This window comes from Anolis sagrei, chromosome 3 (genome assembly GCF_037176765.1).
Source record: "Anolis sagrei isolate rAnoSag1 chromosome 3, rAnoSag1.mat, whole genome shotgun sequence".
In the NCBI taxonomy this organism is placed as follows: domain Eukaryota; kingdom Metazoa; phylum Chordata; class Lepidosauria; order Squamata; family Dactyloidae; genus Anolis; species Anolis sagrei.
The window spans coordinates 26,515,569-26,535,782 of record NC_090023.1 but is presented as its reverse complement, the minus strand read 5'-3'; the positions used below and the strand labels follow the sequence as shown (position 1 = coordinate 26,535,782).

The window sequence follows — 20,214 nt, the reverse complement described above, 5'->3', positions numbered from 1 at the left end:
GTAATGGAAAGTACGTTATGTCATTACCCACTAAAGGAACCTCAAGAAGCTGCCAAAAGTGAAAGGTTTTGCCATTTTGTTCCTTTTGCTTGATTAAATTGGCTGCACCAACTTTTATTTCATTGAAATTAATTTCAACTAACTTGGTGTGAACCGCCTTTTCAACCCAAAGAAAAATGACATATCCCAAAAATAAAATACTCATATTGACTCCAGTTTAATGTGCCATTGAATCTAACACCACCTCAATTTCCAAAACCCTGAAACCAGAAAAAAAGTATTTGCTGACTAATGTAATACGCAGCTGCAAAAGGTGCACTTTATCATTTGGCCAAAAAAGTTGCTGCCTGCTAAGGATTTCTTCTTTGAAAATAAAATGAAACGGGATGACTAGAGCACAGATAGTCAAAGGAGAGCATTGAGCCATGGCCATTAAATGAGAGGTGGAGTCCCTCAAAGAGGAGCTCCAGGTGCAGCTCTTGAAGCAGTTCCCCCCTTGGCTTTGGTTCAGCACTAAGATTACTGTATGACACAAATCTAATGTGTACCCTAAGTTTGGAGAGGTCATTTATGCAAAAAAAAATCTCCATAATAAATAAAAAGGTGACCATTAGATTTGAATAAATTGGGAATATAAAATGGATTCAATAATCCATGGCTTAAAAATATTCAAAAAATCCTAAAACTAAACATTGACTTTGCCATTTTATACAAGAGACACCATTTTACTAAGCCATTACATATCACTAGACTTGAGCATCTGCCAACTTTGGTATCCATAGAGAATCCTGGAATTAAAGCAGAGCAGACACCAAGGGCCCACTGTACCTGAGCCCCCAATGTTACCTATTCAGCACTGATTTAATCTTCCTTCCACATTCCAATTGTTACAAGTTATAACTAGCTTGCATGAACAGATACTTCCCCTTCACTTTCATTTAAGAGAAATGTTCCAGCGGTAGTAAGAATTTCTATTCACAGAAAGCTCTGTGTGCACCCTAGATATTTAATGGAGTTTAAGGAATTCTATTACGAACAATCTGAACAGAATTCAGCACTTGAATTCTCAGTTAGACAATTCAGGTAAAAATGGCAATGTTTTCTACTTACTCAACATTTGCAGCTCAGATGCATAAAAATACGATGTTTCGTCCATGTGCTGCAGAAGTCGACCAGGAGTACATATGAGAATATTAATGTTGTGGATTCGATCGGCTTCTTGTTTTAAGTCCTGAAATATCAGATAGACTTGAGATGTAGGATGCATAATGTCTGGACATAAGCCTCTCACACAGGTAACACTCCAACAAAAATATCTCTGAAGCACACCAGTGCAGCCACAGTATTTCACAATTTCTCCTACATTTCTGTCTCCTTTTTTCATGGCCAGTGGGATTTAGGAACAAGTCCCACTTTATTTATTTATCATGTCAGAAGCTAATTGAGAGTACAGTTATAATGTTTAAAAAAAATCACAAAGTTAAAAACTTGACATAAATTTCCTTTGACCAGAACTTAGCCACTTGGGAGTGCCTCTGGTGCCACTGTAAGATACTCCACTGTGCATGTGGCAGGTCTCAGGCTGCATTGTAGTAAGTGGTCTGTGGTTTGCTCTTCTCCACACTCACATGTTGCGGACTCCACTTTGTGGCCCCATTTCTTAAGGATAGATCTGCATTTCGTGGTGCCAGAGAGTAGCCTGTTCAGTGCCTTCCAAGTCTCCCACTCTTCTGTATGCCCAGGAGGGAGTTTCTCAATTGGAATCAGCTACTGATTGAGATTCCAGGTTTTCGCCTGCCACTTTTGGACTTTGGCTTCCTGAAGTGTTCTTGCACCTATCACTGTAGATCTTAGGAAGCTATTTCTTGATGTAAGGCACTGGCTTGCCGACTGATATCCTTACAGAAGATGGGCCAGAGATGTCAATGCCTTGGTTCTTTCATTACAGGCTGCTACTTCCCGACAGATGTCAAGTGGTGCAATACCAGCTAAACAGTATAATTTCTCCAGTGGTGTAGGGCGTAGACATCCTGTGATAATGTAGCATGTCTCATTAAGGACCATATCCACTGTTTTAATGTGATGAGATTTATATGGAACAATGTGGAACAATTGGATGATAAGACTGGATCTTGATTTTAACTATGAGACGCTAATGAGATGTTTTATTGATTTATATTGACTGTTTATTATGCTACTGTTTTAATTGTTTTAACTGTTTTATGATGTTTGTGAGCACTGAATTTTGCTGTTGTTAACCGCTCTGAGTCGCCCGAGGGCTGAGAAGAGCAGTATACAAATATAGTAAATAAATAAATAAATTTTACACTGGGCACGCATATTCAGCAGCATATAGCAAAGTGCAAGGGCAGATACATTCACTGTATCTAGTTGCGATCCCCAGGTTGTGCCAGTCAGCTTTCATATGATATTATTTCTAGCACCCACATTCTGCTCGATATTCAAGCAGTGCTTTTTCTAAGTCAGAGCACGGTCCAGAGTAATTCTCAGGTATTTTGGTGTGCTGCAATGCTCCAGTGGGATTCCTTTCCAGGTAATCCTCAGAGCTCGAGATGATTCTCTGTTCTAAAGATGAAAAGCACATGTCTGAGTTTTAGATTGATTAGGAATCAGCTGATTTTCCCTGTAATAGGCTGTAAGAGCACCTAAAGCTTCGGAGAGCTTCTGTTCAACAATTTCAAAGCTCCCTGCTTGAGCGGTGATGGCACAATCGCCAGCATAGATGAAACTCTCTGTCCCTTTCGGCAGTGGCTGATCATTTGTGTAAATGTTAAATATCGACGGAGCAAGTAGTGTTAAAAATAGCTTTTACAAGATCTGTACTGTTTCCATCACTAAAATGTGAAAATGTGCTTATTTAAGAGGTGGAAGCTTACCTTGCCACCAATAACAAGACCAGCTGAAAAATCATGATTTTTCCCCACTTTACGTAAAACTTCAAATGTTTGGTATGCTAGTTCTCTGGTGGGAGAGATTACCAGAACTCCCAAACCATCCGTGGAGGTCCACTGCTGTCGATACAAGATTTCCAGAGCCTGCATAGTTAGAAAATACTAATTAGTAATCTCATCAAATTTCTTCATCAAACATTTTTTAAAACTAGAATAGCTCTCTGTGTGCATGTAAACAGCAGTTACATAACAAAAATAAAAGCAGAAGTGGTTGGGCTTAAGAATGCCCTGATATGGCCAAGATGCAGTGTTCATTGTGTGCGCATCAATGTCTTCCATAACTGAAAAGACTATTGTAAACAATCATTCTGGCTGTCTACAGAACAACAGAGTATTGATTGCCAGCTTGATCTGCAGTCCTTTTATGTGGAACATTTGTAATTAAGGACCTCAATATAGCTTCAAACCAGAAAAGGGAGCCACTCTCACTGAGAGTATAATTAATGCTGTGTTTACCAAAATGTTAGAATACAATTCTAACATATAATCAGAAGGCAGAGGGGTGTACATATTGATATACCATTACAAGAAAGAGAAAACTTTTTGGTATACATATTGAACACTCCATCATCACATGATCTTAACTTAACAGTACATCTGAGCAACATGGAGGAGAACTCCTCTGTAGTCCATGTGGATGCAAAGCTTTTAGTTTTATCTTATAAATTTTCCTGTTTAATATTTTTAAATTTAATATGTTTAAATTTTCATGTTTAATATTATTATAACAAGACGTTTAACATCAATACAGTAATTCTAGTCCCTTCCCCAATCCATAATATAGTGTAAAAATATAGCTCTGCCAAATCTCTTACAACTGCATTTTTCAGACTCTTCCATTGCATATTATCATAATGGTATTTATCTAGTTATTAATTCAAAATTGTATTTGTTAGGTGTTTTAATTCTGCCACTGCTTTGACACATATAGCTTAGACACATATAACTAATTAATCAGTATTTCAAATATCTTTTTGTTTCAACAGCACAGGGACTATCTGCCTCTCCAAAGAATTTGGCCGAAAATTCTCATTACCCCATTCACTGTGGCTAGTGATATGAGACTATGAAATTCATAGCCCAGAACATCTGAAAGCCAAAGCTCCCCACATCCCATCCCATTTGAAGGGCCAAATGCAAATACTATGACAGTTAGGCAAAGCATTCTATAGGCAAACTATTTTTTTGTTCACCTCCTAACAAAAAGACAACAAATATAAACATTCTGCTGGAAAATTAAATAATAATAAAACTTTATTTACATCCCGCCCTCTCTCCCTGAGAGGACTCAGCGTGGTTTACACAAAAAAAGGCAAACACTCAATGCCTTTAGCGAATATAACCTCAGAATAATACAAAATAATACAAGATAATAACCATGAACTTATACAAAAGAGAATTAACATCAAAATGAAAAACAGAATATGAACAATCAAATAGACATAATTATACTAATAACATAATTAACAATTAAGACATATACCCTAAGAGAATGATTAAAATACATAAAATTAAAGAGGAGATTAATCACTTACAGGTACAATGAAAGCCAGGGTTTTGCCTGATCCTGTTTTTGCAGCTCCCAGCACATCTTTACCCTGTAATGCCAAACCTATGGTGTGCCTCTGAATTTCTGTCACCATGCGATACTGGGCTTCCTGCAAACCTGGTTTAGAGAAGACAACAACATTTTCCCTCATGGGGAGAAAGGAGGGGTATAAATAAAGATAAGAAATAAAATAATAAGGGGTGATTTGAATGCAATATTCCTGCTTCTTGGCAGGGGGTTGGACTGGATGGCCCATGAGGTCTCTTCCAACTCTTTGATTCTATGATTCTAATAAACACTGGTTTAACACATTTGTTGTTAGGCATTCATCTCTATATGGGTGGAGAGCTATTTCTGTTTTGAGTTTATTTTGACTGTTTTGTATTGATTACTGTTATTGCTTTTGTTTATTGATGCGCTGTGGGCTTGGCCTCATGTAAGCCGCACCGAGTCCCTTGGGGAGATGGTAGCGGGGTACAAATAAAGTATCATTATTATTATTATTATTATTATTATTATTATATCCCACTGACTCATCAAAAGCACTTGTGAAGAAGTCATTGAGTATCATGGCTGCCCTGTCCTGGGTTTTTTGGCTAGAACTGAGCTGACCTTAGGCTGACATAATCCCCCTTGTGCCATCAGATCAGACTCTGAGAGATCAGGTGAAATGAGCCATCTGCAGAGCCCAAAAGGGGACAAAAAAGAGCAGGAGAGAGAGTGAAGTTACAAAACACTGAAATCTTGTTTGAATCCTAGAATCATAGAGTTGTAAGAGACCACTATCAAGTCCAACCCCTCTGACATGCAGAAAGACGCAATCAATTCACTCCTGACACATGGCCATCCATTCCCTGTTTAAAAACCACCAAAGAAGGAGACCCCATCACAGACTGTAGCAGCGTATTCCACTGTCAAACAGCTCTTTACCATCAGAGAGCTCTTCCTAATATTTAGGTGGTATCCCTTTCCCTGCAATTTGAAACACTGCTCTATGTCATAGTTTCCAGAACAACAGAAAATAAGCCTGCTCCATCTTCGATACCCTTTTGAAAATTAAATATGACTATCATGTCTGCTCTTAGCATTCTCCTATCCAGGCTAAGCATACCCAGTTTCTTATACTCTTCATAGGACATCTTCCCAGAGATGTAACCCATTTGTCAACACAAAGGTAGACCGAGGTTAGGGTTGATCTAATTCAGTGGTTCTCCACCTGTGGGTCCCCAGATGTTTTGGCCTTCAACTCCCAGAAATTCTAACAGCTAGTAAATTGGCTGGATTTCAGGGAGTTGAAGGCCAAAAGACCTGGGGACCCACAAGTTGAGAACCAACAACAACAACAACAAACAAAACTTTATTTATATACTGCTTTTCTCCCTGAGGGGACTCAGAGCGGTTTCCAAGTAACATCATCAATACACACAAAGTAAACAACATAAACATAAAATTAATAAGACAATATAAGCATAAAAAACCACAATAGCATATCTATATTTAAAATAACCATGCGTGTTCAAGGCAATTTAAAAGGCTAATGCAATTTGTAGAGGGCCACTGGTCAAAGTAATGTCCAATGCATGGAAACCTATGGAAGCTCCTCCAAAACACAATTCCTGGATTCCAATCCATTAGATAAAGTTGCACCTATCCTGGACGAACCTAGGTTCTAAGCTGCATCAACAGTAGTACAATGTCTAGATCAAGGGAAGCCACGGCCCCACTTTATTTTGTTTTGGTCAGACCTCACCTGGAATACTGTGTCCAGTTCTAGGCACCACAATTCAAGAAGGATATTAACAAGCTGCAGCATATCCAGAAAAGAGCAATCATAATGATCAAATGTTTGGAAGTAATGCCTTATGAGCAGAAGTTTAGGGAGCTGAGTATATTTAGCTAAGATAAAAGAAGGCTATGATGTGCATAATAGCCATGCTTAAATATTTGAAAGGATGTCACATTGAAGAGCAAGATTGTTTTCTGCTGTTCTAGAGACTAAGACATGGAGCAATGTATTCAAAGGGCAGGAAAAGAGTTTCCACTTAAAGATTAGAAGGAACTTCGTAATGGTGAGAGCTGTTCAGCAGTGAAATATGCTGCCTTGAAGCATGGTGGTGTCTTCTTCTCTGGAGGTTTCAAATCAGAAGTTGAATGGCCATCTGTCGAGAGGGCTTTCATTATGTGTTCCTGCGTGGCAGGAGGTTGGACTATATAGTCCTTTTGGTCTCTTCCAACTATATGATTCTATGTATATAGCACAGCTCCAACTGACCTAATACTACTGGCTCTGCCAAGTCTTGCCCCAGTTACTAAGTTAGAACTGCACTATTAGAGCTTCGACAGCTTGAATTATTGGTTCATATCCTTGGGATTCACCCATGCTAGACAATAATCTGCAATAATCCACAGAGTCACACTGAACACAACCTACCACCACTCACACTGGGATTACATATTCAGCAACTGGGGAAAATAACTCTACATACATGCCACCACATCTTAAAGAAGATGTTTTCTTTCACCAAATATATAATCAAAGCAATAGCTCTGTTCATTTGTCACATTTGACGGAGCAAACATGGATTCATGCAAGATTATACATATAACTGATATCCATGCAGAAAATGAACTATTGTGAACTGGAAAATATGGGTAAAATATTGGGCAGGAATCTAATGACACATAGTAATAACATATTGAAAAACTGTCAATGAGAACAAAGAAATGTAAAACTTAGTGTGGTAAAATAATTATAATGCTGGCCTGATATTTGGAAAATCCAAATGAAAAATATGAAAGTATAAAGAAATTAAATGAATAAAATGACTGCATTTACCTTTCAGTGTTTTCTTGGATAGTGGGAAATCTGAAAATCTTACAATTTCATTTGCGTTGATCTGAAAAATAGGCAAAAACACTCATGTTTATTATGTTTTAAAATATTAAGCAATATAGGAAAGAATTTCATATAGGCTTATTTTTAAATTATTGTAGAAGATACTTTATCCTGCAATCCTTCTAATATTTCTAAAGTATGTAGAATTAGCATGAGAGATTGATTATCTGTTATTATTCTATCAGAGGAAAGTGTGCAGTTCATATCATAACACTATATGTAAAAAGACAGAAGCTGAGACAAATAGTTTTCCTAATGCTTGTTTAATTAGAAGTCCTCTCTAACTCCAGGGAGTTTACACCATTCGCTGTAATACAGACTAGAGCATTAACCAGCCACAGCATAACACTTCTAATTTGGTTTACTACTAAAAAGATTAATCTCAAAACTGTATTCTTGCAATTCACTGGGAAGGCCTTGCAAATGAATGTCAAGAACTCCATTTCACTTTATAAGAAATATTTTAGGTCCAACAGAAATTGTTGACAATGCTGCTTCCTGTAGCAAGTGGCCTCAAAAAGCAGTAACTAACCAGTTAATCTTACCACTGACCAGAGGAAAGATGGCTGATCTAAAGGGGAGAAGGCGTTACATTGTTTTAAACTCGACCCTTTTTAACAGTTACTTTTATCTTTTAAACTGTATTTCACTAAGTGCCCATTTGAACTGTTTTAAAGCTGGAATTAACTTAATTCTATTTTAATGTTAACTTATTGTATTTTTTTACTTGTATCTTGAGTCCCACTTCTGGGATGCAAATAAATATAACTATAAGATTATCAACTGCTATTGTCTGCATTATGGGGCCCTTCCACACAGCCATAAAACCTAGAATATCAAGACAGAAAATCCCACAATATCTGCTTTGAATTGGGTAATCTGAGGCTCCTTCCACACAGCTGAATAAAATTCCACATATTCAGCTTTGAACTGGACTATATGGCAGTGTGGACAGAGATAACCCAGTTCAAAGTAGGTATTGTGGGATTTTATGCCTTGATACTCTGAGATATAGGGCTGTGTGGAAGGGCAGTCAGTCCACAATGCCGTATATTCCAGTTCAAAGCAGAAAATGTGGGATATTATTCAGCTATATGGAAGGGGCCATAGTGGATACCAGATAGCCCTTGTTACCCTCTCTTTGTTCCTGAGGGCCACCTGTTCCCTATTTCTTAATAAGAAATAAATGTCTCACTTTAGTTAAAGCCATGTTCTGAAAAGCATGTAAATATACAAAGTAATGGCACCCAACCTCAATATTTCCAGTTCCTCAGAAGGAGATGATGATGCAAGCACTTAAACATTGAAAAGGAAGATATGCCACCTCAACATATTACAGCTTATGTTTTCCCCCAATCCAATCTTCCATTAGGATCCTGCCCTAACTGCATTGATAAAAACTGATTACAGAGCTGCTTCAGTCAGAATTGTTAAAACTAACAGATGTATCTCCATAAGAAATTGTCTAATCCTTGAGACCCTTGGGATAAGGATATACATATAAATGAAAGGCAGTTGCCATTTTTGTACACATGAGGGTTTTTTTCAAACCACTGCTAATGCCACTGATTAAAAATCCTATTATTGGCATGGAGAAGTCATCATATGCCACCTAGGTGTGCTATTTTAGTTAAATTTCAAAAGGAGCACTTTAAAATTGGCTGAGAAATAATGGTTTTGAGGTACAAATGCATAGAGAAGCAAAAACCGGTTCGTAAAACATAATGAACTGATATTTGGAATAACAGAAGCAATAATTCTTCCACCAATATAGGCTTCCACTAAGCAAGAGGGGGTTCTGGTAAGCCCACAAGCATTTCATAAATGATAAATGTTTTCAATGTCATCCAGCTGGCATGCAGACTGCCAAACTCTTTTCTGCCATGTAAATAAACTGTCCAGAGAAGCTGGGTGCAGAGAACATAAGAACAGCTGTGTTGGATTAGAACCAAGGTCCATCCTGGTCAGGATCTTCTGATGCGACAGAAGCCACTCAAACAACATGAGAGCTGTCCTGCTGGCTCACACCAAAGTCTTATCCAGTAAAAAATTCTGTTCTCACAGTCGCCAACCAGGTGCCTATGGAAAGTCTACAAAGCAGCATAGGAGCACAACATCACCCTCCTGCTCATGTTTCCCAAAAATTAATATTGGCAGACACACTGCATCTGATCCTGGAGGCAGGAGATAGCCTTTGGGATGAGCATCCACAATTTACCATCCACAAATCTTAAAGCCAACCCAGTTGGTGACCACTGTTTCATCTAATGGCAACAAATTCCACCGTTTTATTATGTGCTGTATAATAAAGACTTGGATCTTTCAGCAATCAATTTCCTCTCAACAAGCTGTAGTAATATAAAAAGGGGAGAAATTCTCACTACTGTGCTTAGTTTTTTCACACCATGTAATTTTTTTTATAAATCTCTTATCATGTCATCCACTTTACTCCTTGCTATCCAACCAGTCCAGCTACCACTTCCCTCAAAAGGGAAGTCCAATCCTTATATGTTTGTCTCTGACTTTGCAACATATGACATAGGTCCAGATTATCTGAAGGACCATACCTCCATATCTGAGCCTACCGGAGACCTTACAGCAAGGCCCTTCTCTCTGACTACCCTCATGAGAACTTTTGGTGGGAATATGAGAAAGGGCCTTCTGAGATTCCTTCTACACTGCCATATAAAATTCAGAATATCTGCTTTGAACTGTATTATCTGGCAGTGTAGACTCATATAATCCAGTTCAAAGCAGATAATGTGGATTAGCTACTTTGATAATCTGGATTATTTGGCAGTGTTAGACGTAAGTAAATAAGTAAGTAAAACTTTATTTCTATCTCCTTCAAGTTTCAGCTGATTATTGAGGGCTTACTGCCCAGGGAGAAAGGGCCTTTTATGTGCTATATTGCATTCTCATCATATCATTTCTCACTCTGTGTTCCTTCCAATTCAAACCCTCACCTTGAAATTTCATAAATGAAGTCAAAGTAGACAACTTCAGCCCTTTACATGTTTCCGACATACTACTCACACCAATCTTTTCCAACAAGCGGTGAGGAATGATGAGATATTATTCAAAAACATCAAGGAGACAGGCAGTTAATCATCCCTGACCTGAACAATCTTCTTCTTCCTCTTCCACTAAAGGAAATCCCAAATTTGGTTCACTACAGAATGGCAATAGTTGTTTACAATTTGTCTTGAGATACTTTCTAGCTCTATAGTTCTACTTTCCCACAAAAAGTTAGCCCCAAGCAACTTGAAAATAGCCCCTCCCCCCCCCCAAATATTTCCACTGGGTGTTTTTTTTTTAATTCAGCATCATGTCTCCCAAAGGAAACTCTCTCTCTCTCTAATGACTTTCCATTGCCTTTCAAGGATTTTCTTTATTCTGGCAGAACTTTAGAGGTGAACATTTTTGAAAAACAGCTTTTAACAGAGTGCTGTCTTACAATCTGCTGTGGCAAATATCAACTAACAGGTCCATGCCCCCTGAAAAAATTTATATAAGGAGATGTATTTGTACAGGTAAACAGTTCTGGCCCAGCTTACCTGTACAAACACATCTTCTCTATGAACCAGTCCAGATGTTAAGATCTTCTGGGGAGGCCCTACTCTCAGTCACACCCCTTTTGCAGGTGTAGTTGGTGGGGATGAGGGCCAGGGCCTTCTCAGTGGTAGTCCCTTGGCTGTAGAATTCAATTCCCAGTGTTATTAGATTAGCTTCCTTCCTCCTGTCCTTTAGAAAGAAAGTGAAGACTTGGCTATGGAACCAAGCATTGGAGTGTAGTTACAGTGATACAAAGTTGAGATTATTGGCATGGCTTTGAGTCCCCCCAGGGGTGAGAAAAGCGGTATATAAATACTGTAAATAACTGTAAATAATTATGATTTTAGGACTATGTTTTAACTGCTTACTTAAATGTATTTACATGTTTATGTTTTTAATACATAATGTATTTTGTATGTTTTTTTGTTTTAAGCCTGGCCATGTTTACAGCAGCTTACCGCCATTGGTGGATGAGCACAGTTTTACTGAGTTTTGGTTGGTGTTTTATATGCATATGTATTTTATTATATTTTACACAGCGTCTATTTTATGTTCTGTTTTTAGGCACTTTGTGCCGTGCGTAAGCCACCTGAAATCTCTTACGAGAGATGGTGGTGAGATATAACAAAGTTATTATTATTACGCCTGCGAGACGTGGACTGTCTACAAACATCACAAGCAACTCCTGGAACTATTCCATCAGTGCTACCTCCGGAAAATCCTGCAAATCTCTTAGGAAGGCAAATGGACAAATGTCAGCGTGCTGGAAGAAGCAAAGACCACAAACACTGAAGTGATGGTCCTCCGCCATCAACCCTGCTGGACCGGTCACATTGTCCGGAAGCCTGACCACCATCTTCCACCTGGAAACCAATGCCCTCACTGCAGGAGAAGATACAGATCAAGAACAGGGCTCCACAGTCACCTACGGACCCACAGCCAGTACACCGATCTTGGAAGACTATCCTACTTGGACAACTAGGGATTGTTGCACTAAGTCCTTGCAGGACCATATGAGTGTGTGTGAAGAAAAACCTTATTGTGTGTAATTATCATGAGCAGCTAGCAAAGTAGGTGAACCAGCAATCTTGGACCAGAACCAAGGGACTATAACTGTTTGAGTTTTCTTGAATACATTCTGGAGTACCAGCAGGAGATGCTGATGGAGAGACCTGGAGAGCCTTTTCTCTGAGGAGACCTATGGACAAAGAATTTACTCTGGGTAGCATTTTAGAGAAGCTACGCTGAAGGAGGCTATGGTAAAATAGCTATTTATTTCAAGTTTATTTTGATCTCTCATTTGCTGTAAGATGTAGATGCCTTATTTTGTGTTTCTTACAAAGACTGTGTAAGTTTGTTGCACTGCTTGAATCATAGAATCATAGAGTTGGAAGAGACCTCATGGGCCTTCCAGTCCAATGCCCTGCCAAGAAACAGGAATATTGCATTCAAAGCACCCCTGACAGATGGCCATCCAGCCTCTGTTTAAAAGCTTCCAAAGAGGGAACCTCCACCACACTCCGAGGCAGAGAGTTCCACTGCTAAACGGCTCTCATAGTCAGGAAGTTCTTCCTCATGTTCAGATGGAATCTCCTTGTTTGATTTTTGTATGCAACATTGCCAATTTATGTTTCGTCTCTGCTGAGTAAAGATTTTCTGTTCATTTTTACTGACTGAGATTCTTTTGCATTTGGACTTTGGACGCTGGGCAAAATTTATTTATTTATTTATTTAGCAGTTTTGTATGCCGGTCTTCTCACCTCCGTTCGAGGGACTCAGGCCGGTTTCCAACATCAATATTACCAACAGTCATTAAAACATCATATTCTAAATCACACTAAAATATTAAATTAGCAAAATACAATCATTATATATTACAGTGGTCAGTCGTCATCAAAAATCATTATTCATCGTCATCCATCCATATCACAGGATCATGGCTCATTCCTCGAATGCCAATCCCCAAAGCCAAGTGTGCAGAAGTCATTGATACTATGTATATGTTTAACTGTTAGAGTATATGTTTGTGTTTTGTAACAATAGCTAAGATTAGAGTTATCTGGTTTGTATCAACAGGGAGCGTTGCCAAGGAAACCAGGCAGGCTAGCTCAGTGAGAAGTGGGCGGAGCCAAGGAGGAGAAGTTATCTGCATCTTTGAAAAAGGGTCAGTTAAGAGTTGGAGTCTGAGAGAGTGGAGAGGCTTGGAAAAGCCTGGGAGAGAGGTGTGAATAGCTGAAGGTTTTTCAGTCTAGAAGGGCTGAAGGGAGAAATCTGACCAGTTTCTTTAGTTAAAGTAGACTAAAAGAAGCTTGTTAAGATCCCTAGTCGAGGAAGGATCAGGAATTTGATCAAGAAAAGATCAAATAGGAAGGCTATTCATATTAGGAAACATTGTTCACCAAAGTGCTTCACCTCAGTAAAAGTTAATCACAAGCTGTGTCATCAGGGAAGACGACTGTGTTACAAACTAAGTTATATTCAAAGTTCTATAAGTTATTAAACAGCCTGCAAAATACTTATTAACTTTTGTTGAAGACCGTCTCATCTCCATTAATCTGCATCTGTAGAGCCAGATCTCATCAGTGATACCTTAATACCTCACGTTGGTGGCAGTTACCTTAAATTACAAATAACAATTGGCCTCCTCTATAACATATTCTTATCAACAACAGAGGCCTGAGAATAATTCCCTCCATAATCATCCACACCTGTACATTTGGTGCGTGCGTCCTTTATAATTCGTGGCAGCCCTGTACAATTGTCTCACAACCTCTACAATTGGCTAGCATCTGCACAATTGGTTTGCGCAGCATCTTCACACCAAGTTTTCACCTGTTTCTGAACGTTAAGATAGAAGGGGCAGTTCTGATCTCCAGTGGAAGGGAGTTCCAGAGTCGAGGGACCACCACCGAGAAGGCCCTGTCTCTCGTCCCCACCAGCCGTGCTTGTGAGGCCGGTGGGATCGAGAGCAGGGCCCCTCCAGATGATCTTAGCAATTTTGATGGTTCATAGGGGAGGATACGTCCGGACAGGTAAATTGGGCCGGAGTCGTTTAGGGCTTTATAGGTTAAGACCAGCACTTTGAATTTACTGTGTAACAGGGATCGCCTAAGTAGGTTAGGAATTGTGGGTATTTTGAAGTCCAAAATACCTACAGGACCGAAGTTTGCCCAATGCCTGCCCTAGACTTGTTTGGACTTCAACTCCCAGAAGCCTCGGCTGCTTAGCCAATGACCAGGGATGCTGGGAACTGAAGTCCAGCAGTCCTGGAAGAGACAGTAGCCTTCCGTGCGACGACGAGGGCTGAGGGCCTCCTGTACCCCTTACCTCGGAGTAGCGCCGCTGGAGTCCTGCGATGGCCTGCCTCTCCAGCTGCCACTCGGGCTGCTTCTGCTGCCGGCGCTGCTCCCGCAGTTTGCCCTTCTTCTTCTCGTACTTCTTCTTCCAGCGCTCGAAGTTCCGCACCGGGTCCGGGATGGACTCGAAGATGGAGCCGCTCGCCTTCTCCATCCTGGTTTCCCTCTACTTCACCCGGCGTGGCTGGCTACTCTCAAACACGCTTCCTGGCACAGGAAAGTGACGTCAGAAACAACGCGGCGCACGGAGAATGCGTCACTGCAGCGCCCCGCCTCCCTTCGGAATGAAAAAGTCCTCCCTTGGAAGCGGCCGGACGCTTTCCCCGGCACCCCTTTAAGGGTTTATATTTTTGACCTCCGACTGCTAATATATGAGTCACTGAAAAGAATTTCAGTAGTTTGATATCCCTTTAAGTGCCGCGACTCAAAGCGATGGAATTCTGGGAGCTGTAGTTTCTAAGGAGTTGTGGAGCCTTCTCTGTCACAGAGCTTGGAGCTAGAACAGACTACAAATCCCAGGATTCCAGTTTGTCGAGGCTTTAACTAAGCCCTGCTTGGCAAAGAAGGAAAAAAAACTTTTTAAAACCACACTTCATAGGATCCAATAGCCTTGGCTGTCAAAGTGGTGCCAAACTGCGTTAATTCTACAGTGTAGATGCACCCCAAGGTTCAAGCTGTGATCATAGAATCATAGAATTGGAAGAGACCTCATGGGCCATCCAGTCCAACCCCATTCTGCCAAGAAGCAGGAATATTGCATTCAAATTACCCTTGACAGATGGCCATCCAACCTCTGTTTAAAAGCTTCCAAAGAAGGAGCCTCCACCACACTCCGGGGCAGAGAGTTCCACTGCTGAACGGCTCTCACAGTCAGGCAGTTCTTCCTCATGTTCAGATGGAATCTCCTCTCTTGTAGTTTGAAGCCATTGTTTCGTGTCCAAGTCTCCAGGGCAGAAGAAAACAAGCTTGCTCCCTCCTCCCTGTGGCTTCCTCTCACATATTTATACATGGCTATCATATCTCCTCTCAGCCTTCTCTTCTTCAGGCTAAACATGCCCAGCTCCTTAAGCCGCTCCTCATAGGGCTTGTTCTCCAGACCCTTGATCATTTTAGTCGCCCTCCTCTGGACACATTCCAGCTTCTCAATATCTCTCTTGAATTGTGGTGCCCAGAATTGGACACAATATTCCAGGTGTGGCCTAACTAAGGCAGAATCGAGGGGTAGCATTACTTCCCTGGATCTAGACACTATGCTCCTATTGATACAGGCCAAAATCCCATTGGCTTTTTTTGCCGCCACATGATGAAGCCCAATAGGTGGTCTTGGACAAGTTATTTATTTATTTATTTATTTGGGCAAGTTATTTTATTTATTTATTTGCAATATTTATATTCCACCCTTCTCACCCCACAGAGGACTCAGGGCGGATTACAATGCACATATACATGGCAAGCATTCAATGCCAATTAGACACACAACATATATAGACAGACACACAGAGGCTATTTAACTTTGCAGCTTTCATGAGGGTATTCTGGCCACCAGGGGAGCTGTCGCTTCACTGATGGAATACTTTGTGACACTGATGGAGTACTTCCTCATTCTTTGCCATCCTTGCTGGAGATTTTTATGGTGTCGTAAATTAGTTAAATTACCCCCCCCCCCCCCCCCCCGTATAAGCAATACCAAAATGTCCTACTTGACAGATGCTGTTAGGCTGTTAGGAATCGCGGGAGTTGAAGTTCAAAACACCTGGGGGGCTGCAGTTTGCCCGTGCCTGGTCTACATTGACCGTACAAAGCAGTTCAAACTGCATTATATGACAGTGTGAATAGGGCATTGTTTAAGCAACACCCATAGGGATTAGAAGGTGCTGCATAACTATAGTTTCTGGTTGTTCGACAATTACTATTTAAAATGGCTTTAATTAAAACTAAGCCCCATATTACACCATACCATAATCTCTGTACTGACCATATATTAATATTGCAATTCAATAACGAAAATAAATTAAGACAAAGACAAACTTAACGTAACACTTTTGGCTATATTATAAAAATAGTATTTTTATAGTATTTTTATTTAAAGTATCATTTCTTTAATTTTTGAGGGTTGCTTGAGAGTTCTGATTGCTTGAGTTCCAGTTAACTTGCTTGAGTTCCGTCTACACTGCCATATAATCCAGATTATCAAAGCAGATAATGTGGATTTTATATGGTAGTGTAAAAAGGGCCTGAGAGTCTACTGTTTTCCTTGTCTGTTTCTTTCCAAGTAGTAACCAGCCCCGATCTTGCTTAGCTATAGTAGTCATAAAAGGAAGGAGAGAGGAAGAGTATTTCCAAGCCAGGATTAATAACCAGTGTGACCACATAATGATTGACATTCTTAATGGGGCAAAACTTTACTATGCATGGTCTATTCAACATATCTGGATGAGTCATTCAAGAACAATGATTCATGTATTTCTTTCTGATTTATTTTTATTTATCGTGTCATCAGCAACCAGACATGTGTATTACATTTTTAACAAAAACAAACAGACAGACAAAACACAGAATTTGCAAGCATGGTAGTTGATTAAATGTCCTTTGACCAGTAGCTGGCCACTTGGAGTGTGGTGAGATGTGTTCCACACCGGGCATGCGTACTCAGCAGCAGAGTAGCATAGTGCAAGGGCAGATGTCTTCACTATATCTGGTTGTGATCCCCAGGTTGTGCCAGTCAGCTTTCGTATGATATTGTTTCTAGCACCCACTTTTTGCTTGATGTTCAGGCAGTGCTTCTTGTAGGTCAGAGCACGGTCTAGAGTGACTCCCAGATATTTGGGTGTGCTGCAATGCTCCAGTGGGATTCCTTCTTTCTGATGATTATGTTCTAATCCAGAGGTAGAAATAATGTGATCCTCCAGATGTTACTGAATCGCAGGTCCAAGTATTCCTTACTATTGTTTGTGGGCCCTTCCACACAGCCCTATATCCCAGAATATCCAGACAGAAAATCCCACAATATATGCTTTGAACTGAGTTATCTGAGTCCACACTCAGATAATGTGGGTTTTTTGTGTTGATATTCTGGGATATAGCTCTGTGTGGAAGAGCCCCTAGAAGTAGCATTTTGACAGCATTTGAGGGCATACTGTTTTCATCCCTCCTTTGACCTATCCTGTGTCTGCATGCTAGGACAAGCTTGAATATTATGCTCAAAAACTCAGTGAAAGCACAAAAGGAGCAATGTGAAATTAATTATACTGAAAGCGGTATGAAAATAATTATACTGTTTTATACTGAAAGATACACAATGTTAAAGAAGTGGATGAACTTGAAAGGATCGTCTACGCCTTGAAAACTGTTTTCTTAAAGGGCCTCCTGTGTAGCATATCAAACCACAAATCAGCTTTCTTAATCTCCTTTTTTTCCAAATACGAAAAGCCAAACATATTGCTTCACCTGCTCATTGCCATCCTTAGGATGACCTACTTTTCATTTAATTTGGGTGTTGCTCCACCTCCTTTCTCCCTCTCTTAATTAAGGTGCCACAAGTCTCTATTGGTTTTGGTACAACCAGCTATTAGGACTACTATCCCTTTCGAAACTAAACTTCTTGCTTGTGAATATCTTTGACTCAAAAGCTAGAACTCTTAAATCAACCCAAGAGCAGCAGAAGTGACAAGAAGAATTCTGCAAGGCACCGTTGACAGACATACTCCACTTATCAAGAATGTCTTCCTGATGGGGAAAGAAACGCAGAGATGATAACAGCTTGCAGTTGTCCGCCTGATTCTCGGATCCAAGCCTTGTTGCAGCAGCTCATGGAAAGGAGTTGAGAAGGTTTGTTACAGTTCCTTTCCCAGTGTCTCATGTAAGGCTGTGTTAAGTCTTCGTAGTTGCTAGAATGATAGAAGGTTTGCTTTCATACATGAAGGGACACCATCTAGGATTGGGCTGTTATGAGGACTGACTTTAAAAGAGATGGCAATTATAGTTAATTGTATTTGTCTGGCTAGTCACTTCTGGAAGTATAACTAATCCTTCTCCTTTGGGCTAGACTTCAAAGATTCATCTGAAGTTTCAACTGATGCATATGAGTCAGTTTTCACTTGAGTCAGACCATTAATCAATCCAGACCAGCACTAACTACTCTGACTACATGGGCTCTCCAGGGCTTCAAGCAAAGTACTCTCTTGGCTCTTCAATAGTTTAAAGGCCAGCAATAAGGGTTTCAAACTAGGTGTTTCAAACCTGGGTATAAATTCCACAATCTGTACAATACATCCTTTTTTGGATTGCAATGCTACCAGACTATTAGCCAGTACGGCCAGTATCTATGCTGCCTGGGAAGTGGGAATTACAATCCAAAAGAAAGTATTTTCCCAGGTTTTTATTCTTTCATAGAGCTATGACCTTTCTCCAGATTGTGGCAGCTGTATCAGGCCTATTATTTATGACACCAGTGTCTCATTAATGCGCAACTGTCAGCTTGCATTAGTTGGTTTTCGTTTATGGTTCAGAATACTGTTTATCTTCTACAACACAGTATGGACCTACTTGGTCAATGTGTTCTTCATGCTAAGAAATCTGATGGCAAATTGGGGTCGTGCAGTCTAACTTTGTCAGGAACAGAAGCATGGCATTCTCAAAGTTTTGGCAGAGCTGGAATAAATGGTGCATAATTAGTATACTTTGCTTTTGGCCAGAGATATTAAAAGTTACTTTTAGGGACTGCAGCTGCCAGAATCCCAACCACTGCTGGAAGATTCCGACAGTTGTAGACCAAAGTGAACTTGAAAGCTATAGGACCTAGTCTAAATATCTATTTATTTGCGTTTTAATTGCATTGGAAATCAGAGATTTTGAGAACAATTTGGGGTATTATTAAAATTTTAAGTTAATTAACAATAAGCAAGATAGGAATTGCCTTGGATCAAATTACCTAGGATCAAATGTTACATGACTACTTCTGGTAAATTCATTTCATTTTTCCTCTTTGTTGTGTGTCTGTTCTACTTTATGGCAATTCTAAAGCAAACCTATCATACTGGCATAATTTGCTCATAGAGGGTTGCTGTTTTAAATCAATTTTAAGAGAAAAAAAGCATAATCATCATTATCATCATCATCTTCCTCCTCCTCCTCTAAGGTTGGGAATGTGTACTACTGGCAGACCTTCCCAATCAATTTTAAAACTATCAATTCTAAATGTACATTTTATTTTTGGTGTTTTGGCCTTTGAGATAGATAGATAGATAGATAGATAGATAGATAGATAGATGTTGTTGTTGTTGTTCATTCGTTCAGTCGTCTCCGACTCTTCGTGACCTCATGGACCAGTCCACGCCAGAGCTCCCTGTTGGCCGTCACCACCCCCAGCTCCTTCATGGTCAGTCCAGTCACTTCAAGGATGCCATCCATCCATCTTGCCCTTGGCCGGCCCCTCTTCCTTTTACCTTCCACTTTCCCCAGCATAATTGTCTTCTCTAGGCTTTGCTGTCTCCTCATGATGTGGCCAAAGTACTTCAACTTTGTCTCTAGTATCCTTCCCTCCAGTGAGCAGCCGGGCTTTATTTCCTGGAGGATGGACTGGTTGGATCTTCTCGCAGTCCGAGGCACTCTCAGAACTTTCCTCCAACACCACAGCTCAAAAGCATCGATCTTCCTTCGCTCAGCCTTCCCTAAGGTCCAGCTCTCACATCCGTAGGTGACTACAGGGAATACCATGGCTTTGACTAGGCGGATCTTTGTTGCCAGTCTGATGTCTCTACTCTTTACTATTTTATCGAGATTGGACATTGCTCTCCTCCCAAGAAGTAAGCGTCTTCTGATTTCCTGGCCACAGTCTGCATCTGCAGTAATCTTTGCACCTAGAAATACAAAGTCTGTCACGGCCTC

General features: G+C 40.2%; 1 protein-coding gene across 1 annotated transcript in view; it reads right to left on the bottom strand.

The window, feature by feature from the left end:
• Positions 1 to 14,571, bottom strand: part of DDX10 (DEAD-box helicase 10) — a 203,854-nt gene extending 189,283 nt beyond the window's left edge. Inside the window, exons 1-5 of the mRNA XM_060770991.2 lie at positions 14,300 to 14,571; positions 7,358 to 7,418; positions 4,508 to 4,638; positions 2,898 to 3,056; positions 1,111 to 1,231 (exon numbers count right to left, since the gene is read on the bottom strand). Coding sequence (XP_060626974.2) covers positions 1,111 to 1,231; positions 2,898 to 3,056; positions 4,508 to 4,638; positions 7,358 to 7,418; positions 14,300 to 14,482 — 655 coding nt within the window. The 5' untranslated portion in view covers positions 14,483 to 14,571. The remainder of the gene's footprint in view (positions 1 to 1,110; positions 1,232 to 2,897; positions 3,057 to 4,507; positions 4,639 to 7,357; positions 7,419 to 14,299) is intronic.
• Between the last annotated feature and the right edge of the window lie 5,643 nt (positions 14,572 to 20,214).